This window comes from Eucyclogobius newberryi, unplaced genomic scaffold, assembly GCF_026437365.1.
Source record: "Eucyclogobius newberryi isolate DKJ021-1_F unplaced genomic scaffold, fEucNew1.0.hap1 SCAF_21, whole genome shotgun sequence".
NCBI lineage: Eukaryota > Metazoa > Chordata > Actinopteri > Gobiiformes > Gobiidae > Eucyclogobius > Eucyclogobius newberryi.
Genome location: NW_027315846.1, coordinates 13,654,148 through 13,672,564, shown reverse-complemented (window position 1 = coordinate 13,672,564; position 18,417 = coordinate 13,654,148). Strand labels below are relative to the sequence as shown.

The following is an 18,417-nucleotide window of genomic DNA, read 5'->3' as shown; positions in this document are numbered from 1 at the left end:
CAATTTTAAAATTACCATCAACTAACCATGGGTTTCAAAGTATGGACATTACATTTTTGAATGCGCAAAAGACTTCAAAATATCACCAATAAACAGGAAGCTGAACCCCATCAATAAGGCCTGTCTGCAAATCATGTAATGCAATTAATCTAATAATTTCACAATTTAAATGTGTCCATTTTATTTGTATAGGCTACTTTTATAAGGTGTTTTGTTGCCATAGGTAAAAAATAGGTTATCCAAAATGGCCTAACAAAAAAGCATGTAAACAAATACATTACCTGATCCCCTCACCTGGGTGATGTAACCACAGACAGTGTGATCCGGGGGACAGTCATCTGTTGGTTCAGTCTCCACTGCTGCTCACACTTTCTCTTGACTTTGGGACTCACAGAAGATGAACTTCAACATAGCCTGATGGTAAGACATTTTTAGACACATTTAACTAGTCTCTTAAATATTTGTGTTTTACTTAGGGACTAGGTCTTAAAATGTCCCCCTATTCGTTTTAGATTTAAATATGATAATGTTATAACCAAGAATTATCTTACATCCAGAACATGTTTACAGTATTTATATTTCTTCTGTTGAATAGTATATTTCTCATCACTTTCAGGAGCATTTGTCTTCTTGGTCACCCACTTTTGGAACCATGACTGACTTGTGGCTAATTTCCATCCCTCTGGACAAGACCAGTTTGACAAATGTAGAGAAACTCAAAAGAACCATTGCCAAAACAAACCAGGCTTCCTGCTACAAGTTCTCCATCCCTGACCTCAAGGTAGAACCAGTGTGTCATCTATCAGTATTTGTGCACTAGGCATACCTTTTGTGCTTTTCTTATATATTCAAATATCCTTTTTGTTTGTTCTTACGTTATGCTTGTGTTGGTATTTTAACTGATATGGAATACAGTGTTATTTGACCAAAGGATGTCATTTAGTTAGTGCCTTTGAGTTTTCAAGGGTACAGTGTAGAAGAGGAGGCTGTTGGTGTTTGGTGTCCTTCTCTGGTGTAGTGCAAAAGGCTCAAGTTGCTTGCTACAGTTTGAGACAAAATTTCCATCCAAGCTATTTCACTTTGTTTAATTTTTCATCTTCTCTTTTTCTTCTTCTTCTTCTGATTCTTCTGATTCTTCTGCTTCTTCTGCTTCTTCTGCTTCTTCAAAGAGCTTTACCTTAATTGTAACCAATATGGACAACCCAAGCTTTTTCCACATTCAAATACAATCTCCCATGTAAGGCACACAATTCGCATACAATTAAGTTTACACTGTCTATGACTAGGTTTATTTGGCTTTTATGTTCATATTAAAGCAGTCACACTCTTCCAGGTGGGAATTCTGGACAATCTACTCAGTGTTTCAGATGACCTCTGCAGACTGGACACTGTGACTGAAAGGTAAACACTTAAATTAAATAATAGAGGAAGTGGTTGACTGACAATGTGTCCCTCTTATTGGCCTCTTCTGTTAATGGGCCTTGCCCTTAATGTGCAGCTTTGTCCTTAATTAAGGCGTGTGACATTGATCTTGTGTGCGGTCGTGGCATGATTAATTCATTGACAAGTGTGTCTGATGTTTGTATTCCGGTGTTGATTTTGTTGTTAATGCGTGGGTTTGAAAAAATAGTAATAAAGAACTGTAGCGTGTTTTTTCTGCAATTAAAGTTTTGAGTTGTTTTTAATAAATGCATTCAGAAATGTACATATTTTATATCAGCACACTAAGGCTGATTAGATTTTCTTTTGATGTTTGGACAATTAATTGATCGACAATGTTTTAGTTGACCACAACTAATTATTTTATAAATGTAAAATATATAAATATACAACAAGAGAAAGGAGCATAGAATGATTCAGCAGTGCTGCCCGGTGGTCGTGTGGTTGAGTTACAGCACATGTATGTCCAGTTCTGAGTACAGCTGGCTGGAGTTCGAATCTCAACTTTGACAATTTACTGCATGTTCTTTTCACGTTTACCTTTCCTGTCTAATAAAGTCTTTGGGCCAAAAAATATTTAAAGATAGCTGGAGTTTTGGGAGTAACAAAAGTTTAATCTTCCTTTTAATTTATGATGATGTTGTTTACTAGTACATCTTTGAATAGAGTAGTTTTGTGTAATATTCAGATTTTGAGAGTTTTGGCAGCACATACACTAGACTTTTAGAACAGAAGTTACCAACATTTTCCCCCCAGCGATTACAGCCCTTCTCCTTCTAGAGAATCTACTTATTTTCTTGTTAAGAAAGATGTCATAGAATTGCAATGATAATAAAATACTTTATTGAAGCAAATAACATGCCATCCCTTCCATAAAATTCAATTTGGACCGTTTTTCTCTTTGGAGACCCAAATCGACCCCCAGGTTGGGAATTGGGAATTGCTGTTTTAGACCACAAAGTTGCACATTTGCAATTAGCCACATTGGCAATTTGCCACAATAAAATGGCTAAAAATGAACTACAATTAATCTTATTAAATTGTCATATGTATAATAATAATCCCACTTTATCCTACTTTAAATATAGGTGTTGGAATTTAAATGAACAATACATACGTTTTTGATACCCCACATGCTGTATATTGTGTTTTAATTTACTGGTTTGAATACATAGAAAATGTACTGTCAGAAAAATAACATTTTAGATTTTTGCATATCTATTCTTGTTTTTCTTGAACATATTGAATTCTATGTGGGCATGTTAAGATTTTATCTCTTATGTCATTTCCAAACTTAAAGAGCATTCACACAAATAATTACTTGCTTAAAGATTATATGTAACATGGAACAAGCAACATTACGGTAATAGTTTAGCACAATTGTTAATGGAACGACAAATGGATTTTGAGGAATTCTCTACAAAACTCTACAACTAAATATCGGAAATCATACTTTATGCAAGTTGTGCTCTTTTTGCAGCGTGACTAAAAAAACATGTCAGTGTATGAAGGAGGTGATGGAGCTGTCCAGTGATAAAAAGCTGGAAAACGTCGTGGCCAATGGCGGTAAGTCACCCACCCCACAGCCATCTGGTTATGGTGTTAATTACACTTTGCACAAACTCATTAGGCAAATGCATATGGCCTGGGCCACTGAGGCAAAGATGACCTACAGTATGACAAACATCCTTCTTAATTTTCAAGTTTACTCATGTTGACCCATGTGTCCTCGTAGACCGTGGACTAAACGAGAAAACTCCTTTGTCATCACAGAGGGGCTACTTCCAGTCACTGAGGGGTACTTTTGTTTGCTGTGCTGTGTATACTCTTGTTCACTTAAACAAGCGTGCTGTAAATATTTGTGGATAGAGTCCTCCAACCACTGCACTCAAGTAAAAATACTATTGCCGCAATGTAATATTAGTCAAAGTACTAAGCAAGACTTTTCCCCCCTTATGTTTGAGGTATTATTATTATTATTACTATGACAAAAATATTTTTTTTGTCAGCAATAATAAGTATTGAATAATATTGTAATAAGTTGTCATTTCTTATTTGTAATTACTACTACTTTTATTACAAGTCAATACTACAGTTACTAGAGCAGTTGCTATTGAACTGTTCTGTATTCTAGTGGAGCTGATGACCTATGTGACGAAATTCCAATGGGATAAAGCCAAGTATGCCACATCTCTGCCTCTTTCTGCCCTGACAGAGGTCATCAACAAGGTCAAAATGCACTTGAAATCTGCACTTTACAACAGCACGAAACTATTATTATTCATTTAAAATTGTTTTACTTTGGTAGGAGGTGACCTTTATGGAGACAGAGCTCAAATCCAGATCCACGGCATACAACAGTTTGAAAAGTAGTCTTCAAAAGTTAGAGTCAAAACATCGGTGAGAAACATTATGAATATATAACACATTTGAATCATTGATTTTGTGAGAAATAACACGTGTCATTGAAGGGGGACATTACAAAGTCGCTGTCTGAACGACATCGTCAGAAAAGAGGATCTGGTTGTTTCCGAGTACCTCACAACACTCCTAGTAATTGTCAACAGGTCAGTAACATATAATAGAACCAAGAAGCTGCAACTTTACATTGTTTCTTGTTTAGATTGGTGTTCTAATGTGACTTTCTGTTTATAGAGGGAGCTATGAACAATGGGAGAAGTCTTATGAATCAATTTCAGATTTTGTGGTGCCCAGGTCGAGTAGGTGAGTCTTTATCATTATTATTATTATTTTAGCTTTTCACTTGATCCAGGGTTTCAGCCGGCAAAGCTCTGAGTAAATTCACTTGTAATGGCAGACCAAAAGTGTTTGATTACCTGGAGAAAGTAATAGTCCACGTCACAGGGATCAGTTGCAGGAAGTGATGTCCGCTGTTTTCCCATTTGAGACAAATAAAGCTAACATGTGCAGTTAGTGTAATGTTAAGGTTAGATTTAGCGAAATAATGAACAAATGTACATATTATACTACATTACCAGTGTTTTTTTTTGTTTTACTTTTGATTAAGAATATAAGACCTTTTCTATTAAGAGTGGGTTTTTAAAAAGGTTTCCTATATGTTATTTGTTCTTCGTTGTTTACTTCTGTACCTACTTTGTGTTGCAACACTGAAATTCCCCCTATTGTGGGACAAATAAAGACTTATCTTATCTTATGAACTACTTTTTTTGCAAACGGCAATGGTAAATTTTGTAATTACCAAAACATTAAAAACTAAATTTAAATAGAGGGGGGAAAAACATTTTAACAAAAAGGTTGAAATTGTTATTATTATGTGTTATCTATTTTATTTTGATGACTTTTTTACCGCAGCCAGAATGTACTGCCCATCCTTTGATACTTTTAGTGTTACTTTTTTAATGCAATTTAGTATCATTTTAGATCAGCCTTTTAGACAACATGTGATTGATTACACCCAACAAACCTACTCAATTACAGTGACATGAGTATTTGCAATTCATTACTTTCCACCCTTGTATTTCACTATGGTAAAGATACAGTGACGACCAAATCAGGGCTAAAATTCTAGATTTTCAGGGGTAATTAACGCTCGTTTCATTGAACTATAAAACCCATTCATCACAGCTACTTTAAATGCTTCCATGTTTGAATTTTTATGACCATAACTATTTAATTAACAGCACTTTCACGCATATACTTTCCCTCTTAAAGCCAGTTTGCATCATATTAGACTTTCTTCTCTTGTCGTTCCCGGTACAACCACCAGGAGGCTGCATGAGGACGCAGAGGCTGGCATCTTCTCAGTCACACTTTTCAAAAGGGCTGTGAGCCAGTTCAAAGCCAAAGCGCAGGAGAGCAAGTAAGCAGGGTGCACCAGAACAAAGCAACTCATAATGTCCACTGTGTTGTCTGTGTCACTTAACATAGTGTAGCCTATGATCCACATAGGTTCACTGTGCGCGAATACTGTGTGGAGCTGGAGGAGCAGAAGCTGAGAGACATGAAGCTGCTCAGTGCTCGCAAGAAAGAGCAGCATGTGCGTCCTGGCCATAAAGCCTGGAGGTTGGACCAAAGTCATGAATCATGTATTAATACAATGTGCTTCTACAGGGGATCTTTGTTCGTTGGCTCAAGGTGAATTTCAGTCAGTTGTTCGCTACCTGGATTCACTTAAAAGCATTGAGAGTGTTTGTGGAATCAGTCCTCAGGTCAGTGTTGCTCTACAAACTAACTATATAAATTGAACTACTATTATATAAGTAAATGTACAGGTGCACTTTGTAACAGTGGAGCGCCCGTCACCTGCTTGTTTCCATATCGCTGTAACTGTTCTGCCTTGAATGTTGCACCGTATGACATTAAACTCATCTATTTCAATGAAGCAGATGAGGCCACAAGGCAAAGGTTACAGGTCAGATCTGTGGAGCGGCAGCCCTGCCCGTCTCACAGTAAAGATGCATGTTTTCTTTTCTTTTTTTCTGGTCCTAAGGGGAATGGGAGTGCAATAAAACATTTTAAAAAGAAAGAAAGAAAAGAACATGCTTTTATTTTAGTACATTTTTTGGCACAAATGTTACAAATGTGCAAGATACTTTGTCACGCTGTGGAACATTCTAGGCAAAACAATAACATCAAGAAAGTTACACAGTGCACCTTCAATATAATCCATCTATCCCTCCTTTAATTTAATATATTTATTTCATCCATGACAGATATGGGCTGCCAGTAAACTTCCAAGCTCTTCTCCTGCAGACAGACAAGAAGCACTCCAAAAAAATGAGACATGAACTGGCATCGCTCTTTATGCACTTGGACACTGCTGCCATGACCAGCAAGACAGACGTGAGACCGACACACTGACCTATAGCTGCAAAACAGTAGTAGTAGTAGTATGCAAATAGATAAATTCTTATATTTTTGTCCTGTGGCTGCGCAGAAAAATAATGATATTGTAATATTAGAATACCCTCATCATTAAAAGAAAGGAATACTTCAATACTAATAAAAATAGTCTTATCTTGTCTTATATCCTGAGAGTTTTGGAAAACGCTGTCATTTCCCACGCTGCCGTTTGCAAAATTCCTCGAAGACCATTTGATTTAGTCTGAAAACAAATGGAAAATAAGAGAAGAGAAGATAAGCCTTTATTTGTCCCACAACGGGGCAATTCCAGTGTTGCAACACAGAGTAGGTACAGAAGTAAATAATGAAAACCAGATAACTTACAAAAAACACTCTTGTAGAAAAAATCTTATTAAAAAAACCTCTTCATTACAAAATAAAAATTAAAATAAAAATTAAAACAATAATAATAATAATAATAAACATAGCCGCAAGCGGCAATGATCGGCCCTCGCTACGCCGCCGCCACGCCGCAAGAGGAGGGGGCGCTAACGCGGCCCAATTGTCCTTTTATTACGCCTACTGCTGAATCTGTAACGCTGTCACATCTTCTCCCCTTTGTTTTACCATCAAAAAGCAATTTTATTTTGAATTCTTGGCAAAATGTGCGGCTTTGCCGCACAGACACCGTGACTCTTTGAATAAAAATGTGGATAACTTTTGATGGTCCACCCCTGAATATGAGTCTCACCAAATTTCAGGTTAATAGGGCTAACGCCCTAAGAGGAGTTAATGAAAGTCTAAAGTGTAAACATGTTCTGGCGATTTCCCCATTGGAATAACATGGAAGGTTTCGGTCATCGTTACGGCAACGCCATAACAATTATGACATGGGTCTCATTGACTTTTTTGATGGGGATTCTAAAATTGAGTTGTGTGTCAAATTTCATATAATTTCGCAAAACTAAACATTTAACCTCCATATAAAATCTGTAGGGGGCGCTGTGGCTCCAAATTAATTTATTTCACTTCAAGTAGGTTTAGGGCAAAGAGTTTAACAACTGATTCTAATTTGACGCAATTCGGACTTTATCTGCGCAGAAATGTAGGCAGAAATGTAAAATTTGGGAGATTTCTGAAATTCTTGCTACAGTTTGCGGCTTCGCCGCACAGAGACCGTGACAGGTATCAATGTAATTTGGATAACTTTTGATGTCCCACTCCTCAGTAGCATTTTCACCAAATTTCAGCTTTTTAGGGCCAACGCTCTGGGAGGAGTTCGTAAAAGTACGACGTTTGGAAAAACTCCAAAGTCATGTTCAGCCATTTTTGAAGCAATATGGCCGACATTTGGTTGGGCGGACGGCGTTGCCGTAATAATATTTTTTACTTCTCTTGTCACCATCTACCTCTGCGCCAAATTTCATGATTCTACGATCAGATTTTTTTTGGGTCATTTCCCATCTCTCAATGCATTTTTGGTACATTTGGGGGCGCTGACGCGCCAATTTTTTTTTATTTTAGAAAAGGGAAATAGCCAGAATGTAGAGAGGCACGATTTTTTGAGGTGTGCAAATTTTTGTGACTTTTCGTCAATGTTCACTGGGTGAAAAATAGGGGGGTTGGTCCCGAGAAGAAGAAAGAAAGAAAGAAAGAATAATATTCCGATACGAAAACAATGTTTCCCATTTTCCAAATATCATAAACTATAAATTTTTTTCATGGTGTGGGTCCCTGGTCACTGACGGGTACTTTCGTTAATTTTGAGTGGGCTCCGCCCACTTTGTGTTTTTGGCCCTCTATACAGTAATAATGTTCATTTTTTGCATTACATGCTTATATGTACGGAACATGCAAGAGATGGGGAACGTATTCGTGAGGTACTTAGCGCAAATGAATGCTTTATATGGGGATGACGCCCGCTTCGCGGTCGTCATCTCAATGTAAAGTGCTCGTTTAGTGCGCACTTTTGCACGGGCTTCGCCCGTTTACAACGGTAATGTTCCATTTTCCTACTACTAATTAGTATGCACGGGGCGTGCATGAGTGAAGGAGTGCGTTAGTGAGTGTTTGGAAGTGGGCGAGCGCTTCGCGCTCGATTTCGTGCGCACGGCCTTACGAGATTAGTAGGCCTCTCGCCAGCTTGTGGCGCTCGGGCCTAATAAAAAAAAAAATTATAATATTTTTAGCAAAAACAATATAGCCGTTTCCACTATAACAACAAATGATACATCGTTTGAAAGCTCTAAGCCTTCCCGATGCCGCCATGGGGTGGAATCATCATTACGAGCGCTTATGCGCTCGTCACTCCCTATTCCGTCGGGATGCCCCGCCCACTCCCCATAGACTTCCATTGATTTGAGCAGATACAAGCATGGCCCATGCCTGCGGCATGGATTCTCGCGTACGGGACGATGCCAGGAGGGTTTTTGGAGGAATGCAGCGCTTCGCGCTGCTGTTGTCAACAATGAGTGAATGGGCTACGCCCATTCACTCATTGTTGATTATTTCTGTCATAGCAGGAGTAAGTATGCATGATCCATGCCTTCGGCATGGGCTAGTTCACTGTACTTGCCAGGGGCGACGGGGTACCAAACATGCCTTCGGCAGCGTTGCGGGAGCAATAGGCCCTCCGCCCTGCTGGTGCTCGGGCCTAATAATATTCCGATGCGAAAACAATGTTTCCCATTTTTCAAATATCATAAACTATACATTTTCGGAAAGCGCTCGCGCTTTCCTACCTCATGGTGTGGGTCCCTGGTCACTGACGGGTACTTTCGTTAATTTTGAGTGGGCTCTGCCCACTTTGTGTTTTTGGCCCTCTATACAGTAATAATGTTCAATTTTTGCATTACATGCTTATATGCACGGAACATGCAAGAGATGGGGAACGTATTCGTGAGGTACTTAGCGCAAATGAGTGCTTTATATGGGGTATGTAAAGTGCTCGTTTAGTGCGCACTTTTGCACGGGCTTCGCCCGTTTACAACGGTAATGTTCCATTTTCCTACTACTAATTAGTATGCACGGGGCGGGCATGAGTGGAGGAGTGCGTTAGTGAGTGTTTGGAAGTGGGCGAGCGCTTCGCGCTCGATTTCGTGCGCATTACGTGCGCACTTTCGCAGCCGTGCTTCGCACGGCCTTACGAGATTAATAGGCCTCTCGCCAGCTTGTGGCGCTCGGGCCTAATAATAACAAACAAATTGCATTCAGTGTTTTTTTTTTCAAATTTTCTAAACATAAACATTATACTTTTAATTTACAGCATTAAAGGCCAGAAGTGGTCCCATTTCTTCCTTCAAAGTTTGAACGCTGCTCCAAACCACACGCGTTTACTTACAAAAGATCATCTGTGGACCCTTCCATTAAAAAGACCCAAGCGCATCGTTGACATTAAAATTTGAATAATTGCATTACAGCAGCCTATAGCTCTTTCAGGACTAAACCTCGCCGAGTGGTCATTACTGCAGCATACATAATGACAGACATCAATAACATGCACCGGCCCCTCTGGGAGTTCATCTGCATGTTCTGCCCACACAGCAAACTCCACTGACCCCTCCCTTCAAGGTGACCCACAACGTTTCTGTCTTTGCTGCAGGTGAGCTGTGACATCCCAGGACTGTGTCAGCAAGAGTATTTCTCCTACATCTCCTTCCACATCAACGCCACTGTTCTGGAGCTCAGCTAGCAGTTGTGGAACAGAGGAGCCGCTCGCTGTGTGTGGTGCACATGAGAACAAATGAAACTGCCCTGTAAATAGATGTACAGATCATGTGTCTATGAACAACACGGCTTTATTATGAAGCAACACCTTTCATTGCGTTCAGAGGTTATTAGTTGAATTAAAGACACGTTTATTTGGGCCCTGGGCTAATTGATAAATGTATAATTTATCACACACTCTTGGATAATGTGAACCCTCTTTTAAAATAAACAGTGTACCGGTACTCTTTTAACAGTAATCGTGAACTCTTAAGAAATTAAAGCGGCCTGAACTATGGCTTTAATGTATTGAGCGAGTGAACAAACGTGTACAGTGATTAAAGAAGAAATAACAATTAAACACACTGAAATTATAAGTGAAATACGTTCCTGCTCTTTATTTATTAGAAGACAAATACAATCTCAAATGTATCAGCAAAAAGGCCAGATTTATAGCATAAATATGTATTCAACCAGGACTGCAGACAGGACTGTTCCATGTGGCCTCCAGTTTCCATGGTAAAACATTTTCACTCTAATAATGTTAATTAATTATAGCGGGAATAAATAACGGCACATAAATTAGATGGTATTATTTGTGCAAAGTGTAATAAGGACTGGAGTATACAACGGCAAGTGAATGACTACAGAGCCGTTTAGTTGATGAGTGTGGTAGTCAGCATTCATGGAGACAATAATGTAATTCTTTATGTTTATTTTTATTATTATTGGTGATTAACGTCTTCGGTTAATGAATATATTCAGTGATGATAGAGTGAGAGAGGTGGGTGATAGAGAGAGAGAGGTGGGTGATAGAGAGAGAGGTGGATGATAGAGAGAGAGAGGTGGGTGATAGAGAGAGAGGTGGATGATAGAGAGAGAGAGGTGGGTGATAGAGAGAGAGGTGGATGATAGAGAGAGAGAGAGGTGGATGATAGAGAGAGAGAGGTGGATGATAGAGTGAGAGAGGTGGATGATAGAGAGAGAGGTGATAGATTGAGAGAGGTGAGTGATAGAGAGAGGTGGATGATAGAGAGAGAGAGGTGGATGATAGAGTGAGAGAGGTGGGTGATAGATTGAGAGAGGTGGGTGATAGAGAGAGAGAGGTGGGTGATAGAGAGAGAGAGAGGTGGATGATAGAGTGAGAGAGGTGGATGATAGAGTGAGAGAGGTGGGTGATAGAGTGAGAGAGGTGGGTGATAGAGAGAGAGAGAGGTGGGTGATAGAGAGAGAGAGGTGGGTGATAGAGTGAGAGAGGTGGGTGATAGAGTGAGAGAGGTGGGTGATAGAGTGAGAGAGGTGGGTGATAGAGAGAGAGAGAGGTGGGTGATAGAGAGAGAGAGGTGGGTGATAGAGTGAGAGAGGTGGGTGATAGAGAGAGAGAGGTGGGTGATAGAGAGAGAGAGGTGGATGATAGAGAGAGAGAGGTGGATGATAGAGTGAGAGAGGTGGGTGATAGAGAGAGAGAGGTGGGTGATAGAGAGAGAGGTGGATGATAGAGAGAGAGAGGTGGATGATAGAGAGAGAGAGGTGGATGATAGAGTGAGAGAGGTGGGTGATAGAGAGAGGTGGATGATAGAGAGAGAGAGGTGGATGATAGAGTGAGAGAGGTGGGTGATAGATTGAGAGAGGTGGGTGATAGAGTGAGAGAGGTGGGTGATAGAGAGAGAGAGGTGGGTGATAGAGAGAGAGGTGGGTGATAGAGAGAGAGAGGTGGGTGATAGAGTGAGAGAGGTGGGTGATAGAGAGAGAGAGAGGTGGATGATAGAGTGAGAGAGGTGGATGATAGAGTGAGAGAGGTGGGTGATAGAGTGAGAGAGGTGGGTGATAGAGAGAGAGAGAGGTGGGTGATAGAGAGAGAGAGGTGGGTGATAGAGTGAGAGAGGTGGGTGATAGAGAGAGAGAGGTGGGTGATAGAGAGAGAGAGGTGGATGATAGAGAGAGAGAGGTGGATGATAGAGTGAGAGAGGTGGGTGATAGAGAGAGAGAGGTGGGTGATAGAGAGAGAGGTGGATGATAGAGAGAGAGAGGTGGATGATAGAGAGAGAGAGGTGGATGATAGAGTGAGAGAGGTGGGTGATAGAGAGAGAGAGGTGGATGATAGAGAGAGAGAGGTGGATGATAGAGTGAGAGAGGTGGGTGATAGAGAGAGAGAGGTGGGTGATAGATTGAGAGAGGTGGGTGATAGATTGAGAGAGGTGGGTGATAGAGAGAGAGAGGTAGGTGATAGAGAGAGAGAGGTGGGTGATAGAGAGAGAGAGGTGGATGATAGAGTGAGAGAGGTGGGTGATAGAGAGAGAGAGGTGGGTGATAGATTGAGAGAGGTGGGTGATAGATTGAGAGAGGTGGGTGATAGATTGAGAGAGGTGGGTGATAGAGTGAGAGAGGTGGGTGATAGAGAGAGAGAGGTGGATGATAGAGAGAGAGAGGTGGATGATAGAGTGAGAGAGGTGGGTGATAGAGAGAGAGAGGTGGGTGATAGATTGAGAGAGGTGGGTGATAGATTGAGAGAGGTGGGTGATAGAGAGAGAGAGGTGGGTGATAGAGAGAGAGAGGTGGGTGATAGCGAGAGAGAGGTGGGTGATAGAGTGAGAGAGGTGGGTGATAGAGAGAGAGAGGTGGGTGATAGAGAGAGAGAGAGGTGGATGATAGAGTGAGAGAGGTGGATGATAGAGTGAGAGAGGTGGGTGATAGAGAGAGAGAGGTGGGTGATAGAGAGAGAGAGGTGGATGATAGAGTGAGAGAGGTGGGTGATAGAGAGAGAGAGGTGGGTGATAGAGTGAGAGAGGTGGATGATAGAGAGAGAGAGAGGTGGATGATAGAGAGAGAGAGGTGGGTGATAGAGTGAGAGAGGTGGGTGATAGAGAGAGAGAGGTGGGTGATAGAGTGAGAGAGGTGGGTGATAGAGAGAGAGAGGTGGGTGATAGAGAGAGAGAGAGAGAGGTGGGTGATAGAGCGAGAGAGGTGGGTGATAGAGAGAGAGAGGTGGGTGATAGAGTGAGAGAGGTGGGTGATAGAGTGAGAGAGGTGGGTGATAGAGAGAGAGAGGTGGATGATAGAGTGAGAGAGGTGGATGATAGAGAGAGAGAGGTGGATGATAGAGTGAGAGGTGGGTGATAGAGAGAGAGAGGTGGGTGATAGAAAGAGAGGTGGATGATAGAGAGAGAGAGGTGGATGATAGAGTGAGAGACGTGGGTGATAGAGAGAGAGAGGTGGATGATAGAGAGAGAGAGGTGGATGATAGAGAGAGAGAGGTGGATGATAGAGTGAGAGAGGTGGATGATAGAGAGAGAGAGGTGGGTGATAGAGAGAGAGGTGGATGATAGAGAGAGAGAGGTGGATGATAGAGAGAGAGAGGTGGATGATAGAGTGAGAGAGGTGGATGATAGAGAGAGAGAGGTGGGTGATAGAGAGAGAGAGGTGGATGATAGAGAGAGAGAGGTGGATGATAGAGAGAGAGAGGTGGATGATAGAGAGAGAGAGGTGGATGATAGAGTGAGAGAGGTGGATGATAGAGTGAGAGAGGTGGATGATAGAGAGAGAGAGGTGGGTGATAGAGAGAGAGAGGTAGATGATAGAGAGAGAGAGGTGGATGATAGAGAGAGAGAGGTGGGTGATAGAGAGAGAGAGGTGGGTGATAGAGAGAGAGAGGTGGGTGATAGAGTGAGAGAGGTGGATGATAGAGAGAGAGAGGTGGATGATAGAGAGAGAGAGGTGGGTGATAGAGAGAGAGAGGTGGGTGATAGAGAGAGAGAGGTGGGTGATAGAGTGAGAGAGGTGGATGATAGAGAGAGAGAGGTGGGTGATAGAGAGAGAGAGGTGGATGATAGAGAGAGAGAGGTGGATGATAGAGTGAGAGAGGTGGATGATAGAGAGAGAGAGGTGGGTGATAGAGAGAGAGAGGTGGGTGATAGAGAGAGAGAGGTGGGTGATAAAGGTAAAACGGTGCCACTCACATAACGGTTTCGGAGCGCGCGCTTTGGCCGCTAGGTTTTACGCACCAGTGTCATGGGCACTCACTTCACTTAAACGCGCCCCGGTAAGAGCTTTTCCCACGCTGGACACTCATAGAATTAACAATGTGGACTGTGCCGAAGCCAAAATACAGACCCGGCTCCACTGAAGGGAAGATCACCGTGAACATAGGCGGAGTGCGGGTGGTGCTCTTCGAGGACGCGCTGAGCCGCTACCCGGAGAGCAGGCTGGCGGAGCTGCTCGCGCGCTCCACGCAGAACTACGAGGGGATTTCAAGCCTGTGCGACGACTTCGACCCGGGCCGGAAAGAGTTCTACTTCGACCGGGACCCGGACGCCTTCAAGTGCATCGTAGACGTGTATTACTTTGATGAAATCCACATCAAGAACGGGATCTGTCCCATTTGCTTCATCAAAGAAATGGAGTTCTGGCAAATTGACCAGAGCGTGTTGGACGAGTGCTGCAAAAGTTACTTGAGCGAGAAGGAGGACGAGTTGAAGGAGATCTCCGGCAAAGTGAAGGTGATCCTGGAGGACCTGCAGGTGGAGCGGTGCGTGACGCGCGGCCAGAAGTGCCAGCGGCTCCTGTGGCGCCTCATGGAAAAGCCGGGCTCCTCGTTGGCGGCGCGCGTCATCGCCATCGCCTCCTTCCTCTCCGTCCTCGTCTCCGCGGTGGTGATGTGCGTGGGCACCATCCCGGAGCTCCAGGTGCCCGACGCGGAGGGGAAACTCGTGGAGCACCCGGCGCTCGACGCCGTGGAGACCGCGTGCATGGCGTGGTTCACGGCGGAGTACGCGCTGCGCCTCGCCTCGTCCCCGGACAAGCTCCACTTCGCCACGTCCGTCATGAACGTGATCGACTTCATGGCGATCGTGCCGTTCTACGTGGTGCTGTCGCTCACGTACCTCGGCACCGCGTCGATGATGGAGCTGGCGACCGTGCAGCAGGCGGTGCAGGCGCTGCGTATCCTGCGCATCGCGAGGGTCTTCAAGCTGGCGCGTCACTCCGCTGGGCTCCAGACGCTCACGTACGCGCTGAAGAGGAGCCTGAAGGAGCTGGGGCTGCTCCTCATGTACATGGGTGTGGGCATTTTTGTCTTCTCCGCGCTGGCCTACACCATGGAGCAGAGTCACCCGGAGACACTGTTCAAGAGCATCCCCCAGTCTTTCTGGTGGGCCATCATCACCATGACCACGGTGGGGTACGGTGACATTTATCCCAAAACGACCCTAGGGAAGTGCAACGCGGCGGTCAGCTTCCTCTGCGGGGTCATTGCCATCGCACTGCCCATACACCCCATCATCAACAACTTTGTGATCTTTTACAATAAGCAGAGGGTGCTGGAGATTGCGGCCAAGCGCGAGGTGGAGTTGATGGAGATGAAGTCCAACCCGAAGATGGGGAGGAGGAAGAGCAAGGATCAAGTCTGAGTAAATGATAAAGGCATAAAGTGGTTATCCAGAACTGGACAGTATTCAAGAAACATAATACTTTTCTGTGAAGCCTGTTGCTTATGAACCATGTGATGATAAGTGGTGACACTGTGAATCATATACAGTGTGAGATTAAATACGCGTTGAAAATATTTGGTCAAAAAGTATGACACAAAACTGTGAGTCTGAGCTGTGATACATATGTGTTTGCCTAATAATGAATAAAGAACATATTCTGGCAAAACAAAATGTACATTATGGAATGAAATGGAAGTAAACAACAGAAAATACATTATAATTGTTTTGTTGAATTAATTTAAGCCTCATATTTCTAAGTATCTCACAAGAGTATGTCCTGCATGTTCCTTTTAGGTTAGACTGCTGTCCAAGGTGCAGGTTATATATATATTTTTTTTAAATTACAAAAGGAATATATCTTCATAATATTTATATTGTTAGACAGACTGTGCCCCTGTTTGCACTGATAACAGCTGTTTTTGTTTTCTCCTTATGCTTCATACACAAATGCATTGTTCTGAGAAAATGCTGTGGGAAAACACTTCAAAGTAAAGCTGAGCCAGTAAAGCCACCCACTCAGTGCACTCTAAAACCCCGAGACCCCATGGTGAGTCCCATTTGACCCTATCTCCGTCTATGTTTGAAGTCACCTTTTGAGGGCAGCAATGCAAACAAAGGTCTAAATAATATACAGTAAACATGAAAAAAAAATGTACGTGGGAGGGGAGTGTAATTATGTGGATTCTACAGAAAAACAAAAGCCTCTTCTCGTATGCATCAGTGGTCATTGTTGGGTGAGCACGTTCAAAAGAGCTGTGTTCAGGTGTGGGGCCCCTGGAAGAGTAAGGAATAAATAAAGGTAAATGCAACACGTCAAACAATGTAAAAAACAAAAAAGTCTCAAAGGTCAAAGGACAAAAGGTCTGAATCCCCACTTCACGCCGCACTGTCCTGTCAATAGTCTACAGGCCAATCGTATGGAATCTGGAAGTTATACAATGCAGATGCTTCGACTACAAAAGTACAGAGGATAATGTTCATCTTAAAAAAGTATAAATTAAGATAGAGTTTTTAGCATGTTCATCTTGAAGTCCACAGTCTATGTCTTGACCTTTGGAATGAGATCTCTGAAGACTCTGAATAAGATCATCAGGAGTATTTATAAGTCTCTGGTGAGCATTTATCTCGTGGAGGGATCGATGGTGCCCCGTATGAACATGAAAGAGCTGTAGAGCTTTGTTTATCGATGCCTGCTTCACGGGGTCAGTCGTGACGCTTCACAGCAAAGGTCTCCCACGATCTTTAGTCTTCTGTGGAGCACGTGTGTTTGGGGGAGGGGTTTAAAGGTGGTCGATCCCTCAGTCATTTTCACAGGGTTACTTAGGCACCTTGGTTTGTGGGCGTAAACAAGCTGGGTATAGACATTTTTACCACTTCTGTATTTGTTTTGCGATTGTACACGTCTATTTATTTAATTTTAAGCTTGAATGTATTTTCTGCTTTCACCGACGTAGCTTCATGTGGGATATTTTGTTCAATGTTGTTTTTAGGGATGAAAAATAGCCTTCTTGGCCAATTCTGTACATTTACAGTAAAGTTATTAATGTACACTGTCCCTGTAAATAAATAAATAACTATATAAATAAATAACGTTTTTTGTGAGGATAAACAAAAGATTTATATTGTCTTATTTAGACTTTTTGCACCACAATGTCTCATTTTGTTTTGGCCATGGTTTTCCCAATGTGCTTAAAAAACGTTCATGTTCTAACTCACAAACTCATGAAAACATTTTAATTTGCTGCTTAATATCTTACGCACCACATCATGTTGAAATCTAGGTTATTTTCACCAATGAATAGTTTATTTCTTATATAAATAAGAACTTCATTTGACTTTTTCCAACATCGCAATGTCAACAGGTTTGTATTTATGTGGATACAAAATTGAATACATGAAATATTCCTGCCGTCCTGCGTCTACCACCAAGCCCACTTTTCAGAACCCATGTGGTTTAGTTCATACAAACCCCATTTTTGTCACAAATCCCCCTCTGCTTCCCCTTTTCTGCTGTGAAGCTGCACTACTTCTCTCAGCAGTGGTCTTCTGTTGTCATGGTTCCAGCTTTAAATAACTGTCTGCCTCATTATTCTGCCTCACGAACCTTTTTTATGCTTTGAGACTAGACTCCCACATTCAATGTACAATGTGCTTGATCAAAATAGGTTTAATAGCCCCTTGTAAGAAAAAAACAAGCACGTCAAAAAATGAATCACAGTAAATATCAGGTGTGGAACGGACGGAAGTCGAAAATACACTGAGGTTTAGGATTACTTGAAATCAGAGCTCAATGTAACAAAAGCTACGTGGGTTTGCAACGGAATATGTTACCAAATAAAAACCTAAATGTACTTGAATTCGTCACCTTTTCACGTACTTCTTGCCAAAGTATAGACATACATAATCAATGCAGCTAGCCACTTTGCAACTTGCAGAAACCGATAGCTCCACTTTGAAATGAGTGATGTTTATGCTATTGTAAAGCTTCTATTATGCATCATCTCACAATGCTGCAAATGTCAGCGGTGTCATTTCTTTGCAGAGGATTTGTGTCATTATTTGTTTGTTTTCTTCTAATGCCCTGTGGGACAAGAGTTTTCATGGCTTAGGGTTGTTTCCTTCATCATATGACTCAGAATTCATCTCACTCAAGGTTATGCAGCATCGCAAGATAAACTGACTTACCTGTGTCTGATAATTATAGAAACTAGAAGCCGTGCAATGCAAGTAACAATGTAATGTATGCCATATCCTGTACAGTTATCATGAAAACACTGCATACACCACAAGTACTAGAGGTAAAAAGTAGCTATAGAACTACAAATACTAGAACTGCAAATCAGAACAACAAAGTGCAACCCCAGGAAGTGTCATTAAAATTCTGCCACTCTAAAAGATTGGAAAAATTACAAATTTGTCACAAAAAAACTACAACTACTACTTATTAAACTAACTACTACTA

The 18,417-nt window shown here is 42.0% G+C and overlaps 2 protein-coding genes across 2 annotated transcripts; both read left to right on the top strand.

Moving 5' to 3' along the window:
• Positions 1-299: 299 nt before the first annotated feature.
• On the top strand, positions 300-10,128 carry LOC140370571 (V-type proton ATPase subunit C 1-B-like). Its single transcript, XM_072457754.1, has 14 exons — positions 300-420; positions 596-781; positions 1,334-1,401; positions 2,921-3,006; positions 3,176-3,238; positions 3,575-3,669; positions 3,749-3,840; positions 3,912-4,007; positions 4,096-4,164; positions 5,189-5,281; positions 5,371-5,458; positions 5,533-5,630; positions 6,135-6,264; positions 9,866-10,128. Exons 1-14 carry the CDS (start codon positions 418-420, stop codon positions 9,953-9,955), a joined length of 1,257 nt encoding a protein of 418 aa, XP_072313855.1. The 5' UTR covers positions 300-417; the 3' UTR covers positions 9,956-10,128.
• Positions 10,129-14,022: 3,894 nt separating this feature from the next.
• On the top strand, positions 14,023-15,475 carry kcnf1b (potassium voltage-gated channel, subfamily F, member 1b). The gene has a single exon (XM_072457737.1). It carries the CDS (start codon positions 14,049-14,051, stop codon positions 15,372-15,374), a length of 1,326 nt encoding a protein of 441 aa, XP_072313838.1. The 5' UTR covers positions 14,023-14,048; the 3' UTR covers positions 15,375-15,475.
• Positions 15,476-18,417: the final 2,942 nt, after the last annotated feature.

Coding starts and splice junctions, on each gene's coding strand:
- LOC140370571 (XM_072457754.1), top strand. Junction 782..1,333: donor TCTCCATCCCTGACCTCAAG/GTAGAACCAGTG, acceptor ACACTCTTCCAG/GTGGGAATTCTGGACAATCT. Junction 3,841..3,911: donor AAGTTAGAGTCAAAACATCG/GTGAGAAACATT, acceptor GTGTCATTGAAG/GGGGACATTACAAAGTCGCT.
- kcnf1b (XM_072457737.1), top strand. CDS start 14,049: ATGTGGACTGTGCCGAAGCCAAAATACAGACCCGGCTCCACTGAAGGG.